A 17,755-nucleotide genomic window follows, 5' to 3' on the forward strand; every position below is an offset into this window, starting at 1 on the left:
TCTGGTCCACAAATATTCACAAATGCAGAGTGTGAGGCAGCTGACAACAGATTTGGGGTTAAGGAGCAGACTAGGTGAATACAGCTACTCATTGGGATTGAGGTGCAGCCCCATCTTTGACTTGTGGCTTGTCAGAAGTTGGGGTTTCCATAGCTTTGTCCTCACTGCATACCAGAGGCTCTTTCTCCCCCTTCAGGTTTGGATCCTTCCCAGGTTTCAGCTCTTCTAAGGAGCACTGGCTAGACTTCCATCTGCTGAAGAAATTGGAGAGGTTGGGCCGCCGCCCACAGCCATCGGACTTCAGTGCTCCAGAGCACTTGTTCCCTGTTCCTGATCCGGTTGTGGCCTCTTCATCAGGAACCCGGTCTGGCCCAGCCCAGGCATCCATCATCCTATTTAGTATTCCACCTCTGCTCAGGCTCCTTCCCTTGTGCCTCTGGTGCCACAGCCGCAGTACCATAATGACGGCGAAAATCACCACCAAGGCAATGACCATGGGGAGCAGCCACATGCCACTAAATCCTTGGCGTGGTGACATGGTGTTTGTGGCAGTTGGGGGAGATGTGGATATTTTTGTACTGGAGCCTGGGGTGCCACCAATAGCCATAGTGACTGGAGGGCCACTGGTCTTGGAGTTTACAGTTATAGCCACATAGGATCCTTTGTCCATGGTAGAGCTTGTTGTCACAGTCTCGGGAGGTGCACTAGCCTCTTTAAAGGTTTCTAAAGAGGTAGATGCCACAGTTCTGTTTGTCGCAGGATTACTTACGGTGACAGGAGGGTCACTAAGTACATCTGATAATTTTTGAACCAGCATTGACAATTCCGTGTTGTAAATGTCCTGAGAGGTTGTAGGCTCAGGTACTAGGGTGCTCCTGCTGGTATCAGCTGGTGTCTCAAAAGAAAACAATTCTGGAGTTCCCAAGGGGGTCGAGGAAGCTGGGACTGGGGTCTGCCTCCAGGGGCTGATACTCTCCTTTGGGTCCACTCTCCCTGGCAACATAGCAATTGGGGATGTGCTATGCAGAGAAAATGGCAACATCGACATATTCTGCAGATTTTCTTGGCTCACCACCAGGGCCCAGAAGCCCCCAAAGAGGAGGAGAAGCAAGGCCATCTCCATAGTGACAGCTGGGAGCAGGAGTTGGGACCAGCTTACTGGATAAGGCACAGGGCCAGGGCGAGTACCTCCAGTTCTTCCTGAGGTTTTGTCAGGGCTGGGGCGGTTGATCTCCCTCTTCGAAAAAGAAAAGAAAAGAAAAAGCAGGCAATGAGATGACCTCACTGAATATAAAGATAAAGTCAAGATCAGACATATGGTTGATCTTGGGGTGGAAGAATGATTCAGTCATGTGAGCACACCGCAACCATGAGAACCAAATCCCTCAAGGACTGGAATTGCCCCTCTGTCCCCAATATCTTAAGTTATTCCCAGGCCAGAAGGTATAAGAAACTCTACTGTTTGGGAGAGAGAGAAAATGTGAGCTCAGTTCACAGGTCATGTGCTGACATGGAGGAGAGACCTAGATCCCCTCCCCCTCTGTCCTTCCACCACCACTCTCTCAGAGGACATGCCTGGGTTTATAGGAATGTCATGTGGTATACTCATGCACATGATAAATATGCCAAGGACCACATTATGTAATGACTCTGCCACTTCCAACTTCCTCAGTTAGGAGAAGAATGACAGGGGAAGGAGGTGGGACTAGTGACAGAAAACAGTGGGCCATCAATCAACCCCCATGAGGAAGAGGTAGAGAAGCCATCATTAGGATATGGAGGAGGCAAGAGAGAGACAGAGAGGGGGAGAGAGAGAGAGAGAGAGAGAGAGAGAGAGAGAGAGAGAGAGAGAGAGACTCTGTCCCCATTTCATACCTGGTGAGGCAAGACAATGACACCGTGCCCCCAGGTCAGGTTTGAAAGTCAGCAAATGCCACCTATCAACTGTGAGCATTGAGATGTCTGAGGCAAAGAAACCTTGTGTTGAGGGATGACTTTCAACAGACAAAGTAAGTGAACTGTTCTGCTATATATGAATCCCTGTCACAGAAGCAGGTCACCTTGGAATGGTTTAGCTCCAGATTCTACACACACATTAGCATGATGGATGAAAGGTCTGTCTCGTTTCTAGCACACGATGTTTCAGAGGATGAGTGTCTTTCCAGACTGGACACCTGTGCCCCAACACAACAGGGACCCACCAACTTGTGGGAATGCGATGGCACCTCCAGCAGGTATAGACCAGACCTGGCTATCCAGGGCTAACTGAGGGTCTTTGGCTCCATTTTACAGCCCTGCATGGGTGGAATTTCAACTAAGGGGCCTTAAGTCATAATTCTACAAGTGGTAGTCTTGCTCATTGTCTTCTCAGTGGAGCATACACACCAAATGTCTGAACATATTGTTCCTCTCATACTGAGCAGGATTCAAAGGCAAAATGCATGTAATCAGTAGGTAATCGAATCTGTCTCATGATGTTCTAATCCAGCTCACGTTCCCTATTACTGGGTCAACAATCCAACCCTAGGTGAATTCTGCTTCAAAATCAGAAGAAAAGCAGACATTGCAGGGTCAATAAAACTATGTCACTATGAACACTTTTCTTCCAGAAGGCAGTTATTCCTGTGGTAACTTTTCTGAAAATTCCTACTTAAAAACCAAAAATTCAGAAGGATCTTAATGCCCTGCTTTCATGGTTTGTATTTGTACTGAAAATCATGGTAAAGCAACCTTTAAGGATAGTTTCCGTCATCTGTGAGTTCGCTGTAGGTCACCTGTATTACTGTTTGACAAGTGTAACTCCCCAGTCAAACGATGAACATGGCACCGTTCCCAGAATGGGCCATAGCATACAATATGTGTGACAGACACTTGGTGCCAGAAGTGAGAACCACTCATGGCTCAAGCCACCCCTGTCTCCCTGGGTCAGTGGAAAATGATGAGAAGTAGCATTTCACTGTAGTCTGTGAGGCTGGTGGAGCTCACCCTGACCTCTCCCAGGGAACCAGAGAGCATCAGAGGTCTTCTACTTATTGCACTGTTCTCATGTCTCTTCACCATGCTAGACTAGAGTCAAGCTCAACAGGGGCTTCATTCCCTGCTAATCCAGCCTAGCTTGTTCCCTTGGATGGGGTTTTTGGATAGTAGGGAGAGACAGTGGGAATCTTGTTCATCCATCCATGTGTGTACAGATTAAATGAGGATTCTATCTTAAGAGAGTCATAGTTCTTCCCATATTCCTGTCCTTCATTGAATTTCTTCACTTTGACATTCTGCTTAGTGGGAAGAAATCACTTCACATCAACACCATGAGCCTGAAAGACCCCCTCCCAGAAAGGGAATTGTACAAGCCCAAGGCCCTCAACTATAGAAGTAAAAAGTAAGTTTTTAGATACACAGACTCAGAACTAAAATAAGCCTGGGAAAGTTCAGATGTGTCCAAGCTGTGTGGGACAAGCTGACCCATCATTTAGACGAAACAGACCATAAAAGAAAACAAAATACAGAAACCAGTCTAAATTATTGGTATTGCTTTATGGGCCACCTAACAAGAGATAAGCCCCTAGCCCCTGACATTCTGGGCGGCCCAACCTGCACGTATTCTCTTGCTGTGTGGCAACCTCATTTGAATAGCCAATTGGGTGTAACCATACATCCGTGCCTCACTTGAATCCACCAACCATGCATCTCCTTCTGTAAGCCTGCTTCTGCTCCCCAATACCCTATAAAAACCTGTCCCTGGTTCTGCTAGGCATGCCAGTCCTCTAGAGATGACTGGGACGCCATAGGTACCTGTGTACCCCAAAATAAACCCTCTTGCAGATTGCAGCCTGTGGACTCAGACTGGTCATTGGCCTGAGGATCTCCCTCCTGAGAGGAAGATTCTCTCTGAGGGTCTTTCATATGGGGGCTCGTCCGGGATGGGAGATCCTCTACCCAGAGACCGCCGACCACCCACCGGGAGGTAAGCTGGCCAGCGTTTGTCTTGTCCTGTCTTGTCTTGCTTTGTGACTTGTTCTGTAAATGCTTAGTTACTTGGCTTGGGTCTAGACCGTTTGTATTTGGGCGGGCCAGAGAAGGAGCTGATGAGCTCCGACTTCTCCCCCGCAGCCCTGGAAGACGTTCCAAGGGTGTTTGGAGCCCGGTTTTTCGGGGCTCAGCCCGTATCGGAAGGATAAGTGGTTTTGGGTTGGAGGAGAGAGGAGAGAGCCGGATCCACTGAATTTTTGGTTTCAGTTTGACACCGAAGCCACGCGGCGCCTCTGTCTGTTGCTTGTTTGACTGTTGGAATTGTTTGTCTTTTTTGTGTCCTAATTTTCTTTGAACATCTGTGGAAATTGGTTACAGGATGCTTTGTCTTGGTCTTGTTTGTCTGGTTTGTTTTCTGTGGTATTGTCCAGTGTCTTTTTGGCTTTTGTTTCGTTTTTGGACTTTGGACAGACGACCGTGTTTAAAATCTTGGACGGACGACTGTGTTTAAAATCATGAAACTGTTTGCTTTGTTTGTCAAGGAGTTTTACTTGGTCCTCTTGGTACTTAACTTAAAAGTTAAAAATAATTTGTTTGAGAAAAATTGTTTTCTGCCGGGGAGTTTTATCTTTCTCTCTTGAGGCTCCTCCCCAAGGAGAGATGCCCCTCCCTTTGCTCCCCTTGTCCAGTCTAGCTGCTGTTAAGAGTTGTGTATGAAGAACTCCAGGTTAGTGAGTGACCCTGTCTGAAGCAGGTATTAACAAGAGCCTGAAAGCTTTACCTTAGATCCTGAAGAAAAATTCTCCCTGTTGCTTAAACATTCACAGCTTCTAAGGAAGGGACAGCACAGAGTAGGAAAATATAGGGGCTGAGGGTGGCAAGCATGTAGGCCTGCTAGCAAGCTGCAGGCTGTGCATGGACAGCAGCACAGCTCTGGCCAAGTCAGCATAAGAGGAGTTTCAAGGTGAGGAGGCCGGCCGAGGTTAACGCTTTGACAACAAAAAGATAGTGTGGAGTTAGTGGTTGTTTTATGAGACTTTTGGCCCTGAAAAAAAAATTCCAGTTGCTGCTTTCAGTGGCCAGACCTTCAACACTTGCTCACAGAAGGAGAGTGTTCATTAAGAGAAGTTCTTTAAGGGAGCCTGCCTTATCTGCTGGCCCTATTCCAAGAGAGGAGTCAGTCTCCAGCATTAAATTACTTTTTGTGTTGGTCATCATTAACATGGAGAGTGCCTTTGATCCTATGCCCACAGCAGCTAGTTCCTGCCCCTGTTGTCAAAATGCCCCAGGTTGGGGGACAAAAAGAGCCCCTAAAATAGTTTCAAAGAATCTACACAAACTGTAAAGAATTTTGTTTTGTTTTGCCAGTCAAGATTTAGAATTCAGGCTTTGGCGGTGGCCAAGATCAGGATTAATGTTTTCTTTTCCATGGGCCTTTAACCCAGTGAGACAGTTTGGTAAAGGGCTGCTACTGAGGTCCTGATAGCCCCAGGTGAACTGGTTACAATTCTTTTGTCAGCTACCTGGCATCTAGCACCCAGGTTCTAACCATCTCTCCATCCTTTTGTTATTAGTTGTTACTAGAAGCCTAGTGTCATTTGGAGGCTGGTTCTCTTGAGAGGCAAAGCCACAGAGCTGACACTGAAGAGAGATACTCCTTGAGGGAAAATCTAAGTCTAGAGAGATAGTCGATAACAGATCGGCTGCCTCTCTGCTCGCCTTTCTGTTTCATAGACAAAGCTTGTACTTATTTGTACAATGGCCTTTTTGTCCAAGAAGGCCCCCTGGTTTAGCTGTTTGCCCTCTTCAGTAGACCTCTATTCTCAAGATTCTCTTGTTTTCTCACCATCCCATTTGAGATGCTTGTTAGTAACTGTTACAGGTCTTCTTTACCACTGAGGAAAGACGGAATCCTACTGGAGGCCAGAAAGAATGTTCCAGACACGGATGGAAGGCCCTCACTTCTACCTGTTGACTTCAATACGCCTAAAGGTAGGGAGTGCTCTGGGTCTGCCGCCAGACTCCAAGGGTGGGTCTCTGAGGGGCTAAAAAAATGCCCCACCAATCTGGCTAAGATAAAGAAAAGATAAAGAGAGAAAGTTACAAAAATTTGAAGGGTTAAGCTAAGTTGCTGAGAGTTAGTGTAAGTTACAGAAAAAGTAAAGTTGAAGTGTGGTTACATAAGTGGACAGCATCTAATAGCTGTAGAGGAAGATGCAGAAGATATGAGAGAGACTGAAGAAGAAAAAGAGAAAAGAAGGTAAAAAGAGCAGGAAGCTAGGGAAGAAAAGAGACAAAAAGAAAAAGAAGCTAGAGAGCTAAAGAGAGATAAAAGACAGGAGAGGAATATATACTGGCCACAGTAGTTAGGGAACCTAGGAAGACAGTACCTGGCAACAGAAGAGAATTCCTAGCTAAAGATCAGTGTGCCTATCGCAAGGAAAAAGGACACTGGGTCAGGGACTGCCCCAGGAAGAACAAGAGGGGCCTCTCCAGCAGCCCAGAAGGCAAGCCTCTTGGTCCTAGAGTGCTGGCTATGCGCAAAGATAGAAGAGAAGCCCGCCCAGTTGTTTTGTGAATACGGGGGCCCAACACTCTGTGCTCCTACGCCCAAATGGGCTAGTGTCCAGCAAAAGACCTTGAGTACAGGGGACTACCGACAAAAAACGATACTCATGGACTACCCGAAGAACGGTGGACCTTGGCGTGGGCCGGGTATCCCACTTGTTCCTTGTGATTCCAGACTGCCCCTACGAGTCTAAACCCTGCAACCCTGCTCCCGGACCCCGACCTAGACACCCCCCTTCATGACTGTCAGCAGGAGCTCACTAAAGCAGAGGAGTGGCATAAAGATCTGACTGATCAGCCAGCAGAGGGGGTAGATGTCATCTGGTTCATAGAAAAAGATGGGCTGGGACAGCAGTGGTAGATGGAAACAGAGTCATTTGGGCTCAGGCCCTACCAGAAGGCAGCACTACTCAGAGGGTAGAGCTTGCTCCCCTCACCAAAGCCCTTGAGCTGAGAAAGAGACTTAACATTTATGTGGACAGCAGGTATGCCTTTGCTACAGCCCATCAGCAGAGGGGCCTGCTGACATCTGAGGACAAGAAAAGGAGAGATTCTGGCTATGTTAAGGGCCCTCCATGACACAGTCAGGCCGAGGAAGAGACTCTGGTACACCTCAACGAGAAAGAAGATCCTGCTACAATTTTTACAGGCAGAGGCCATGGTAAAACAAATGCATCAATGGACTCACTTAGGGGTAAGCAAACTCATCCAGACGTTTTCAAAACTAAATATTATGTCACAGGTCTCAAGTATCTCGTGGAACAGATAGTGCACTGATGTATACCATGCCAAAAGGTAACTGTTTTCAGGAAAGTTGACTGTGGTAGGAGAACCAAGGTAGGCCGTGGGGAACAGCCTGGATACTACTGAGAAGTGGACTTCACAGAGATAAAACCAGGAAAATATGATTTCAAATGTCTCCTAGTGTTTATAGATATCTCTTCAGGAATAGATAGAAGCTTTCCCCACCAAGCAAGAGACGGCCTCAATAGTCATCAAGAAGATACTAGAAGAAATCTTCCACAGGTCTGGAGTGCCCAAGGTAATCTGGTCAGACAATGGCCCTACTTTCGTTGCCAAGGTAAGCCAGGGTATGGCCAAGTATTTAGAGGTCGATTGGAAATTACGTTGTATTTACAGACCTCAAAGTTCAAGACAGGTAAAATAAATAAATAAAATTTTAAAAGAGACCCTGACCAAATTGACCATGGAGACTGGCACAGGCTGGGTGGTACTCCTTCCCTCTTGCTCTCTTCAGAGCAAGAAATACCTCTTCCAGACTCAGCTTTACCCCCTTTGAGATCTTATATGGGGCCTCAGCTTCTCTGATTGTATTAGATGATGTTACTGAACCAACATGTCATAGTAATAATGATTTGTATGCCAGGCTAAAAGACCTACAGGTGATACAGAAAGAAATCTGCTCACAGCTGACAGCAGCCTATGCCCCAGGGACCTCTGAGACATCTCATCAGTTCCAGGTTGGAGACTCGGCTACATACGATGGCACCGAACCCAGACACTCGAGCCTCACTGGAAAGGACCATACTTGGTGCTACTGACCACCCTGACAGCCATCAAGTCTCAGCCCTCACCAACAGCGTACTAGCTGTTGGGGCTGAGAGCTGGGACCTAGAGGGACACTCAGATCTTCAAAAAGCTCCCTAAACTTACACATCAGATAAGTGGATACATCAGAGACGTGACTGGGAGGTTGCTATAATGCTCATTTGAGGAGTGTGTTTTAGAAACAAGAATTTCATGTTTGCCCTGGGTTCCCTCAGAATAGGTGTAAGGATAGGCTTGATTTTTATTACAAATGATGTAACATTGCATATGTTAATACTCCTAACACTTCTTGGGACTGTGCCTCAGGGATCACAACCTATATAAGTTTAGAAGTTCTAAAAGACCTTGGTGTATAGGTTCAGATAGTGTCCAGATTGGAATCCTGATGCTAAAGACACAAAATAAGACACAAAAGAGATTTGAGAATTATTTAAGGCTATCTAGGTGCTGCAAGGGCAGCACAAGGACATCTGCGGTTGCCCTACAATGCAAAGCTTATAGAGAATTCAGAACTGCCATTGACTCAGATATAAAAAGAGTGAAAGACTTTTTAGCTGACCTCCAAGAATACCTAACCTCCCTCTCAGAGGTAGTCCTTCAGAATAGGAGAAGATTAGACCTGATATTCCTTAAAGAAAGAGTCTGTGTGCTACACTAAAAGAAAAATGTTGTTTCTATGCAGATCAGACAAGAATAATAAGAGATACAGACTTTCAGTCATTCAAACTTTTGTGCTGAGACAACAGTATCAGATGGTAAAACAACAAGAAACAGAGGTACCTTAAACAAGTTGAGTGGAAGATTCCACTAAAGGACAAAAAGAAAATGGGGGAATGAAAGACCCCCTCCCAGAAAGGGAATTGTACAAGCCCAAGGCCCTCAACTATAGAAGTAAAAAGTAAGTTTTTAGATACACAGACTCAGAACTAAAATAAGCCTGGGAAAGTTCAGATGTGTCCAAGCTGTGTGGGACAAGCTGACCCATCATTTAGACGAAACAGACCATAAAAGAAAACAAAATACAGAAGCCAGTCTAAATTATTGGTATTGCTTTTTGGGCCACCTAACAAGAGATAAGCCCCTAGCCCCTGACATTCTGGATGCCCCAACCTGCACGTATTCTCTTGCTGTGTGGCAATCTCATTTGAATAGCCAATTGGGTGTAACCATACATCCTCACCTCACTTGAATCCACCAACCATGCATCTCCTTCTGTAAGCCTGCTTCTGCTCCCCAGTACCCTATAAAAACCCATCCCTGGTTCTGCTAGGCACGCCAGTCCTCTCAAGCTGACTGGGACGCCCACAGGTACCTGTGTACCCCAAAATAAACCCTCTTGCAGATTGCAGCCTGTGGACTCAGACTGGTCATTGGGCTTGAGGATCTCCCTCCTGAGAGGAAGATTCTCTCTGAGGGTCTTTCAAGCCTTTACTGTGTCTTCTTTTAATAAAACCATTGGATTCCCCTAATTCGCTCCTGTTCTAAGTTTGCTCTTAGCTGTTGGCCAAGGAGAGGGGCTGCACAGAATACCAAGGCCCAGAGTAGGGACCCAGCAAGGGAAAACAAGTGCAAACAGCTTGACACATCTTATGCCTGCAGGATTGTGAAGGGGAGAGAGTTGGGGGAACACCCTTCCTGTGTTCTCCTGGAACCCAACAAGCTATACAGGTTGATGGCTACTTCAGAGTACACTGGAGCCTACCAGGCTAACTGAGTGTGTCCATGATGTCCACTGTAGCAGGGGAGATCCAATCCATAGAAAGGGCCCAGAATGCATCCAGCACCACCTGCCCACCATGTCTGGGGCCCTCACATGGAGTTCCCATTTGTTCCCCTGGCTCTGATCCATGAGGGGTGGATCCACTGCCAGTGTGCTCACTGACCCAGAGAATGGGAATCCAAGTAGATGAGCGGGGGTAGACCCAGACAGAAAGGGGAGATCTCCCAGTATATGGGAGAGGCAGTGGCTCCCTGTCCAGCTGCAGTGTGCATCTAGCGCCTCTTGAGCAGTAAGAAATAGGTTCGGTGTGGCACAGGTGTGCACATCTAGGCCCTTCCTCTTCCCACAGACTTGGGGAGGAGACGATGATGTGGTGGCAGCTGATCTCAGTCCCTTTCCATTCCTTCTTCCCTCCCTCCCACCTTCCCCTTTTCCACTCAGGCCACACACACATCTCTTTTTGTAGGTCAGACTGTTCTCAAGGACAGTGTCCTCTCACTCAACAACTTCCCCTTGGACAGCTCTTCCAGCAACCACGTTTGGACCACAAGCCGGGCTGGTATCAGAGGCAGAAACAGCACAATTGTGGTCTGTCCCCTATCGAGACCCTTAGGGTATCCATGTCCCACCCCCTGAGCCTGTCTCTTAGTCCCCAGATGGGAAGGACTTCAGAGGAACTGGACAAAGTGAGCCTATAGGGAATGCATCAAATGCATTGGTTTTGTACCACACAGTCCGTGCTGGGACTGACTCCTCTCCACCTTCTTGCATGTGGCCTGTTGGTGAGTGCAAGGTGTGGGTGTGGCGTGTGCTAGTCTGAGGGAGCCTTTGAGGAAAGGCTGTGGTAGCTTAGCTGAAGAACTCATTGTTGATGGCACGAGTATGTAGACTTCTAGTCCCCATCACATTTGCATTCTTTTGGGGACTACAGACAAACTTAGGTTTTCAGCTGTACCCTTTCTGAGCACAATGAGGGGATCCGAGAGCATAGCTGCTCTCGTGCCCCTCCCTGTGAACTCACCAGCATCTCCCCTGCTCTCTCCATGGTCTATACTCACCAGTACTGTTCACAGCCATCATCTAAATTGTCCTATCTTGCACATAAACCATACTTCCGAGTGGACAAAGCAGGTACAGGGACCACATGGAGCCAGGAAGTCTCCTCATCCCTACATCCAGGAGAAGTGACTGATCTCTGACAGGCTACCCTCAGCAGCTACCAGCCAGCCCAAAATCAGAGTGCTCTGGGAAAAGTCACAGGTCACAGTTCACCCAAGGGCAAACTGGATGGCTACATCCAGGCTCTAAGCTGTCCCCAAAACAAATGGAAGTTGAGAAGCAGTCCTCAGGGATCCCCTGCTGAGGGTGGGGTGGGGGTGTTTATATGTCATAATGCCCTCCACCGGAGTTTTCATTCTTCTGGTCAGATCCCAGCATTCCAAGGAGGATCCTTGGAAAATGGGGGTCAACTAAGTTGATCCTTGTGGAGATTCAAAGGGAGCCTGGAGGAAGGGGAGGTGGAAAACAGCAGGTGTTGTGGGGGGATGAACGGCTGAATAATGAATGACCAAATGGATCTGGTCCACAAATATTCACAAATGCAGAGTGTGAGGCAGCTGACAACAGATTTGAGGTTAAGGAGCAGACTAAGTGAATACAGCTACTCATAGGGATTGGGGTGCAGCCCCATCTTTGACTTGTGGCTTGTCAGAAGTTGGGGTTTCCATAGCTTTGTCCTCACTGCCTACCAGAGGCTCTTTCTCCTCCTTCAGGTTTGGATCCTTCCCAGGTTTCAGCTCTTCTTAGGAGCCCTGGCTAGACTTCCATCTGCTGAAGAAAGTGGAGAGGTTGTGCCGCTGCCCACAGCCGTCCGTCTCTGGTGCTCCAGAACACATGTTGCTCCCTGTTCCTGTTCCAGTTGTAGCCTCTTCATCAGGAACCCGGGCTGGTCCAGCCCAGGCATCCATCACCCTATATTGTTTTCCACCTCTGCTCAGGGTCCTTCCCTTGTGCCTCTGGTGCCAAAACCATCACCAAGGCAATGAGCATGGGGAGCAGCCACATGCCACTAAATCCTTGGCGTGGTTACATGGTGGTTATGGGATTTGGGGTAGACGTGGATATTTTTGTACCAGAGCCTTGGGTGCCACCAATAGCCATAGAGACTGGAGGGCCACTGGTCTTGGAGCTTACAGTTCTAGCCACAGAGGGTCCACTGGCCATGGAAGAGCTCGTTGTCACAGTCACCCGAGGTGCACTGGTCCCTTTAAAGGTTTCTAAAAAGGTAGATGCCACAGTTCTGTTTGTCACAGGATTAGTTATGGTGAGAGGAGAGTTACTAACTACATCTGATAATTTTTGAACTAGTATTGATAATTCCGTGTTGTAAATGTCCTGAGAGGTTGTAGGCTCAGGTACTGGGGTGCTCCTGCTGGTATCAGCTGGTGTCTCAAAAGAAAACAATTCTGGAGTTCCCAAGGGGGTCGAGGAAGCTGGGACTGGGGTCTGCCTCCAGGGGCTGATACTCTCCTTTGGGTCCACTCTCCCTGGCAACATAGCGATTGATGAGTTGGTACTCAAGGCTTCAGAGGTACTTGGGGACATGCTATGCAGAGTAAATGGCAACATCCGCATATTCTGCAGATTTGCTTGGCTCGCCCAGAAGCCCCCAAAGAGGAGGAGAAGCAAGGCCATCTCCATAGCGACAGCTGGGAACAGGAGTTGGGACCAGCTTACTGGATAAGGCACATGGATAGGGCGAGTACCTCCAGTTCTTCCTGAGGCTTTGTCAGGACTGGGGCAGTTGATCTCCCTCTTCGAAAAAGAAAAGAAAAGAGAAAGCAGGCAATGAGATGACCTCACTGAATATAAAAATAAAGTCAAGATCAGACACATGGTTTATCTGGGGTTGAAGAATGATTCAGTCATAGAGCACACCTGAACCATCAGAACCAAAGCCCTCCAGGACTGGAATTGGCCCTCTGTCTCCAATATCTTGAGTTATTCCCAGGTCAGAAGGGATAAGAAACTCTACTGTTTGGGAGAGAGAGAAAATGTGAGCTCAGTTCACAGGTCATGTGCTGATATGGAGGAGAGGCCTAGATCCCCTCCCCCTCTGTCCTTCCACCACCACTCTCTGAGAGGACATGCCTGGGTTTATAGGAATGTCATGTGGTAGACTCATGCACATGATAAATATACCAAGGACCACATTATGTAATGACTCTGCCACTTCCAATCTTCCTGAGGCGAAGAATGACAGGGGAAGGAGGTGGGACTAGTGACAGAAAACAGTGGGCCATCAATCAACCCCCAGGAGGAAGAGGTGGAGAAGCCATCATTAGCATATGGGGGAGGCGAGAGAGAGAGAGAGAGAGAGAGAGAGAGAGAGAGAGAGAGAGAGAGAGAGAGACTGTCCCCAGTTTCATATCTGGTGAGGCAAGATAATGACAGTGTGTTCCCAGGTCAGGTTTGAAAAGCATCAAATGCCATCTATCAACTGTGAACATTGAGATGTCTGTGGCAAAGAAACCTTGTGTTGAGGGATGACTTTCAATAGACACAGTAAGTGAACTGTTCTGACCAATGGCTTATGCTCTAAGATCAAGAATCGACAAATGGGATCTCATAAAACTGCAAAGCTTCTGTAAGGCAAAGGACACTGTGGTTAGGACAAAACGGCAACCAACAGATTGGGAAAAGATCTTTACCAATCCTATAACAGATAGAGGCCTTATATCCAAAATATACAAAGAACTCAAGAAGTTAGACCGCAGGGAAACAAATAACCCTATTAAAAAATGGGGTTCAGAGCTAAACAAAGAATTCACAGCTGAGGAATGCCGAATGGCTGAGAAACACCTAAAGAAATGTTCAACATCTTTAGTCATAAGGGAAATGCAAATCAAAACAACCCTGAGATTTCACCTCACACCAGTGAGAATGGCTAAGATCAAAAACTCAGGTGACAGCAGATGCTGGCGAGGATGTGGAGAAAGAGGAACACTCCTCCATTGTTGGTGGGATTGCAGACTGGTAAAACCATTCTGGAAATCAGTCTGGAGGTTCCTCAGAAAATTGGACATTGAACTGCCTGAGGATCCAGCCATACCTCTCTTGGGCATATACCCAAAAGATGCCTCAACATATAAAAGAGACACGTGCTCCACTATGTTCATCGCAGCCTTATTTATAATAGCCAGAACCTGGAAAGAACCCAGATGCCCTTCAACAGAGGAATGGATACAGAAAATGTGGTACATCTACACAATGGAATATTACGCAGCTATCAAAAACAACGAGTTTATGAAATTCGTAGGCAAATGGTTGGAACTGGAAAATATCATCCTGACTGAGCTAACCCACTCACAGAAAGACATACATGGTATGCACTCATTGATAAGTGGCTATTAGCCCAAATGCTTGAATTACCCTAGATCCCTAGAACAAAGGAAACTCAAGACGGATGATCAAAATGTGAATGCTTCACTCCTTCTTTAAATGAGGAAAAAGAATACCCTTGGCAGGGAAGGGAGAGGCAAAGATTAAAACAGAGACTGAAGGAACACCCATTCAGAGCCTGCCCCACAGGTGCCCCATACATATACAGCCACCCAATTAGACAAGATGGATGAAGCAAAGAAGTGCAGACCGACAGGAGCCGGATGTAGATCGCTCCTGAGAGACACAGCCAGAATACAGCAAATACAGAGGCGAATGCCAGCAGCAAACCACTGAACTGAGAATAGGTCCCCCGTTGAAGGAATCAGAGAAAGAACTGGAAGAGCTTGAAGGTGCTCGAGACCCCAAAAGTACAACAATGTCAAGCAACCAGAGCTTCCAGGGACTAAGCCACTACCTAAAGACTATACATGGACTGACCCTGGGCTCTGACCTCATAGGTAGCAATGAATATCCTAGTAAGAGCACCAGTGGAAGGGGAGGCCCTGGGTCCTGCTAAGACTGAACCCCCAGTGAACTAGACTATGCGGGGAGGGTGGCAATGGGGGGAGGTTTGGGAGGGGAACACCCATAAGGAAGGGGAGGGGGGAGGGTGATGTTTGTCCGGAAACCGGGAAAGGGAATAACACTTGAAATGTATATAAGAAATACTCAAGTTAATAAAAAAAAAAAAGTGAACTGTTCTGCTATATATGAATCCCCGACACAGAAGCAGGTCACCTTGGAATGGTTTAGCTCCAGATTCTATACAAACATGCATTAGCATGATGGATGAAAGGTCTGTCTCGTTTCTAGAACACGATGTTTCAGAGGAAGAGTTTCTTTCCACACTGGACACCTGTGCCCCAACACAACAGGGACCCACCAACTTGTGGGAATGCGATGGCACCTCCAGCAGGAATAGACCAGACCTGGCTATCCAGGGCTAACTGAGGGTCTTTGGCTCCATTTTACAGCCCTGCATCGGTGGAATATCAACTTAGGGGCCTTAAGTCATAATTCTACAAGTGGTAGTCTTGCTCATTGTCTTCTCAGTGGAGCATACACACCAAATGTCTGAACATATTGTTCCTCTCATACTGAGCAGGATTCAAAGGCAAAAAGCACATAATCAGTAGGTAAAACGAATCTGTCTCATGATGTTCTAATCCAGCTCACATTCCCTATTACTGGGTCAACAATCCAACCCTAGGTGAATCCTGCTTCAAAATCACAAGAACAGCAGACATTGCAGGGTCAATAAAACTATGTCACTATGAACACTTTCCTTCCAGAAGGCAGTTATTCCTGTGGTAACTTTTCTGAAAATTCCTACTTAAAAACCAAAAATTCAGAAGGATCTTCATGCCCTGCATTCATGGTTTGTATGTGTAATGAAAATCATGGTAGAGCAAGCTTTAAGGATAGTTTCCGTCATCTGTGAGTTCGCTGTAGGTCACCTGCATTACTGTTTGACAAGTGTAACTCCCCAGTCAAACGATGAACATGGCACTGTTCCCAGAATGGGCCATAGCATACAATATGTGTGACAGACACTTGGTGCCAGAAGTGAGAACCACTCATGGCTCAAGCCACCCCTGTCTCCCTGGGTCAGTGGAAAATGATGAGAAGTAGCATTTCACTGTAGTCTGTGAGGCTGGTGGACCTCACCCTGACCCCTCCCAGGGAACCAGAGAGCATCAGAGGTCTTCTACTTATTGCACTGTTCTCATGTCTCTTCACCATGCTAGACTAGAGTCAAGCTCAACAGGGGCTTCATTCCCTGCTAATCCAGCCTAGCTTGTTCCCTTTGATGGGGTTTTTGGATAGTAGGTAGAGACAGTGGGAATCTGGTTCATCCATCCATGTGTGTACAGATTAAATGAGGATCCTATCTTAAGAGAGTCATAGTTCTTCCCATATTCCTGTCCTTCATTGAATTTCTTCACTTTGACATTCTGCTCACTGGGAAGAAATCACTTCACATCAACACTCACCATGAGCCTTTATTGTGTCTTCCTTTAATAAAACCATTGGATTCCCCTGATTTGTTCCTCTTCTAAGTTTGCTCTTAGCTGTTGGCCAAGGAGAGGGGCTGCACAGAATACCAAGGCCCAGAGTAGGGACCCATCAAGGGAAAAGAAGGGCAAGCAGCTTGACACATCGTATGCCTGCAGGATTGTGGAGGGGAGAGAGTTAGGGGAAGCCCCTTCCTGTGTTCTCCTGGAACCCAACAAGTTATACAGGTTGATGGCTACTTCAGAGTACACTGGAGCCTACCAGGCTAACTGAGTGTGTCCATGATGTCCACTGTAGCTGGGGAGATCCAGTCCATAGAAAGGGCCCAGAGTGCATCCAGCACCACCTGCCCACCATGTCTGGGGCCCTCACATGGAGTTCCCATTTGTTCCCCTGGCTCTGATCCATGAGGGGTGGACCCACTGCCAGTGTGCTCACTGACCCAGAGAATGGGAATCCAAGTAGATGAGCGGGGGTAGACCCAGACAGAAAGGGGAGATCTCCCAGTATATGGGAGAGGCAGTGGCTACCTGTCCAGCTGCAGTGTGCATCTAGCGCCTCTTGAGCAGTAAGAAATGGGTTCGGTGTGGCTCAGGTGTGCACATCTTGGCCCTTCCTCTTCCCACAGACTTGGGGAGGAGACGATGATGTGGTGGCAGCTGATCTCAGTCCCTTTCCATTCCTTCTTCCCTCCCTCCCACCTTCCCCTTTTCCACCCAGGCCACACACAGCCGTACATACACATCTCTTTTTGTAGGTCAGACTGTTCTCAAGGACAGTGTCCTCTCACTCAACAACTTCCCCTTGGACAGCTCTTCCAGCAACCACATTTGGACCAGGAGCCGGGCTGGTATCAGAGTCAGAAACAGCACAATTGTGCTCTGTCCCCTCGCGAGACCCTTAGGGTATCCATGTCCCACCCCCTGAGCCTGTCTTTTCATCTCTTAGTCCAGAGATGGGAAGGACTTCAGAGGAACTGGACAAAGTGAGCCTGTAGGGAACGCATCAAAAGCGGTGGTTTTGCACCACCCAGTCTGTGGGGGGCTGACTCTTCTCCACCTTCTTGCATGTGTGCCTGTTGCTGTGTGCAAGGTGTGGGTGTGGCATGTGCTGGTCTGAGGGAGCCTTTGAGGAAAGGCTGTGGTAGCTTAGCTGAAGAACTCATTCTTGATGGCACAAGTATGTAGACCTCTAGTCCCCATCACATTTGCATTCTTTTGGGGACTACAGACAAACTTAGGTTTTCAGCTGTACCCTGTCTGAGCACAATGAGGGGATCCGAGAGCACAGTAACTCCCGTGCCCCTCCCTGTGAACTCACCAGCATCTCCCCTGCTCTCTCCATGGTCTATACTCACCAGTACTGTTCACAGCCATCATCTAAATTGTCCTATCTTGCACATAAACCATATTTCTGAGTGGACAAAGCAGGTGCAGGGACCACATGGAGCCAGGAATTCTCCTCATCCCT

The 17,755-nt window shown here is 47.5% G+C and overlaps 1 protein-coding gene and 1 pseudogene across 1 annotated transcript; both read right to left on the reverse strand.

The window, feature by feature from the left end:
- Spnl1 (sialophorin like 1) lies at window positions 1-11,141 on the reverse strand. The gene is made up of 2 exons (NM_001013868.1): window positions 10,885-11,141; window positions 1-1,237 (listed from the first exon to the last, which is right to left on the reverse strand). The coding sequence occupies exon 2, from the start codon at window positions 1,121-1,123 to the stop codon at window positions 89-91; it is 1,035 nt and encodes a 344-aa protein (NP_001013890.1). The 5' UTR covers window positions 1,124-1,237; window positions 10,885-11,141; the 3' UTR covers window positions 1-88.
- Window positions 11,142-11,353: 212 nt separating this feature from the next.
- Spn-ps5 (sialophorin, pseudogene 5) lies at window positions 11,354-13,602 on the reverse strand (annotated as a pseudogene).
- Window positions 13,603-17,755: the final 4,153 nt, after the last annotated feature.

Source organism: Rattus norvegicus, chromosome 12 (assembly GCF_036323735.1).
Source record: "Rattus norvegicus strain BN/NHsdMcwi chromosome 12, GRCr8, whole genome shotgun sequence".
NCBI lineage: Eukaryota > Metazoa > Chordata > Mammalia > Rodentia > Muridae > Rattus > Rattus norvegicus.

Bases quoted from the DNA above. Each gene is read 5' to 3' on its own strand.
- Spnl1 (NM_001013868.1), bottom strand. From the start codon at position 1,123: ATGGAGATGGCCTTGCTTCTCCTCCTCTTTGGGGGCTTCTGGGCCCTG.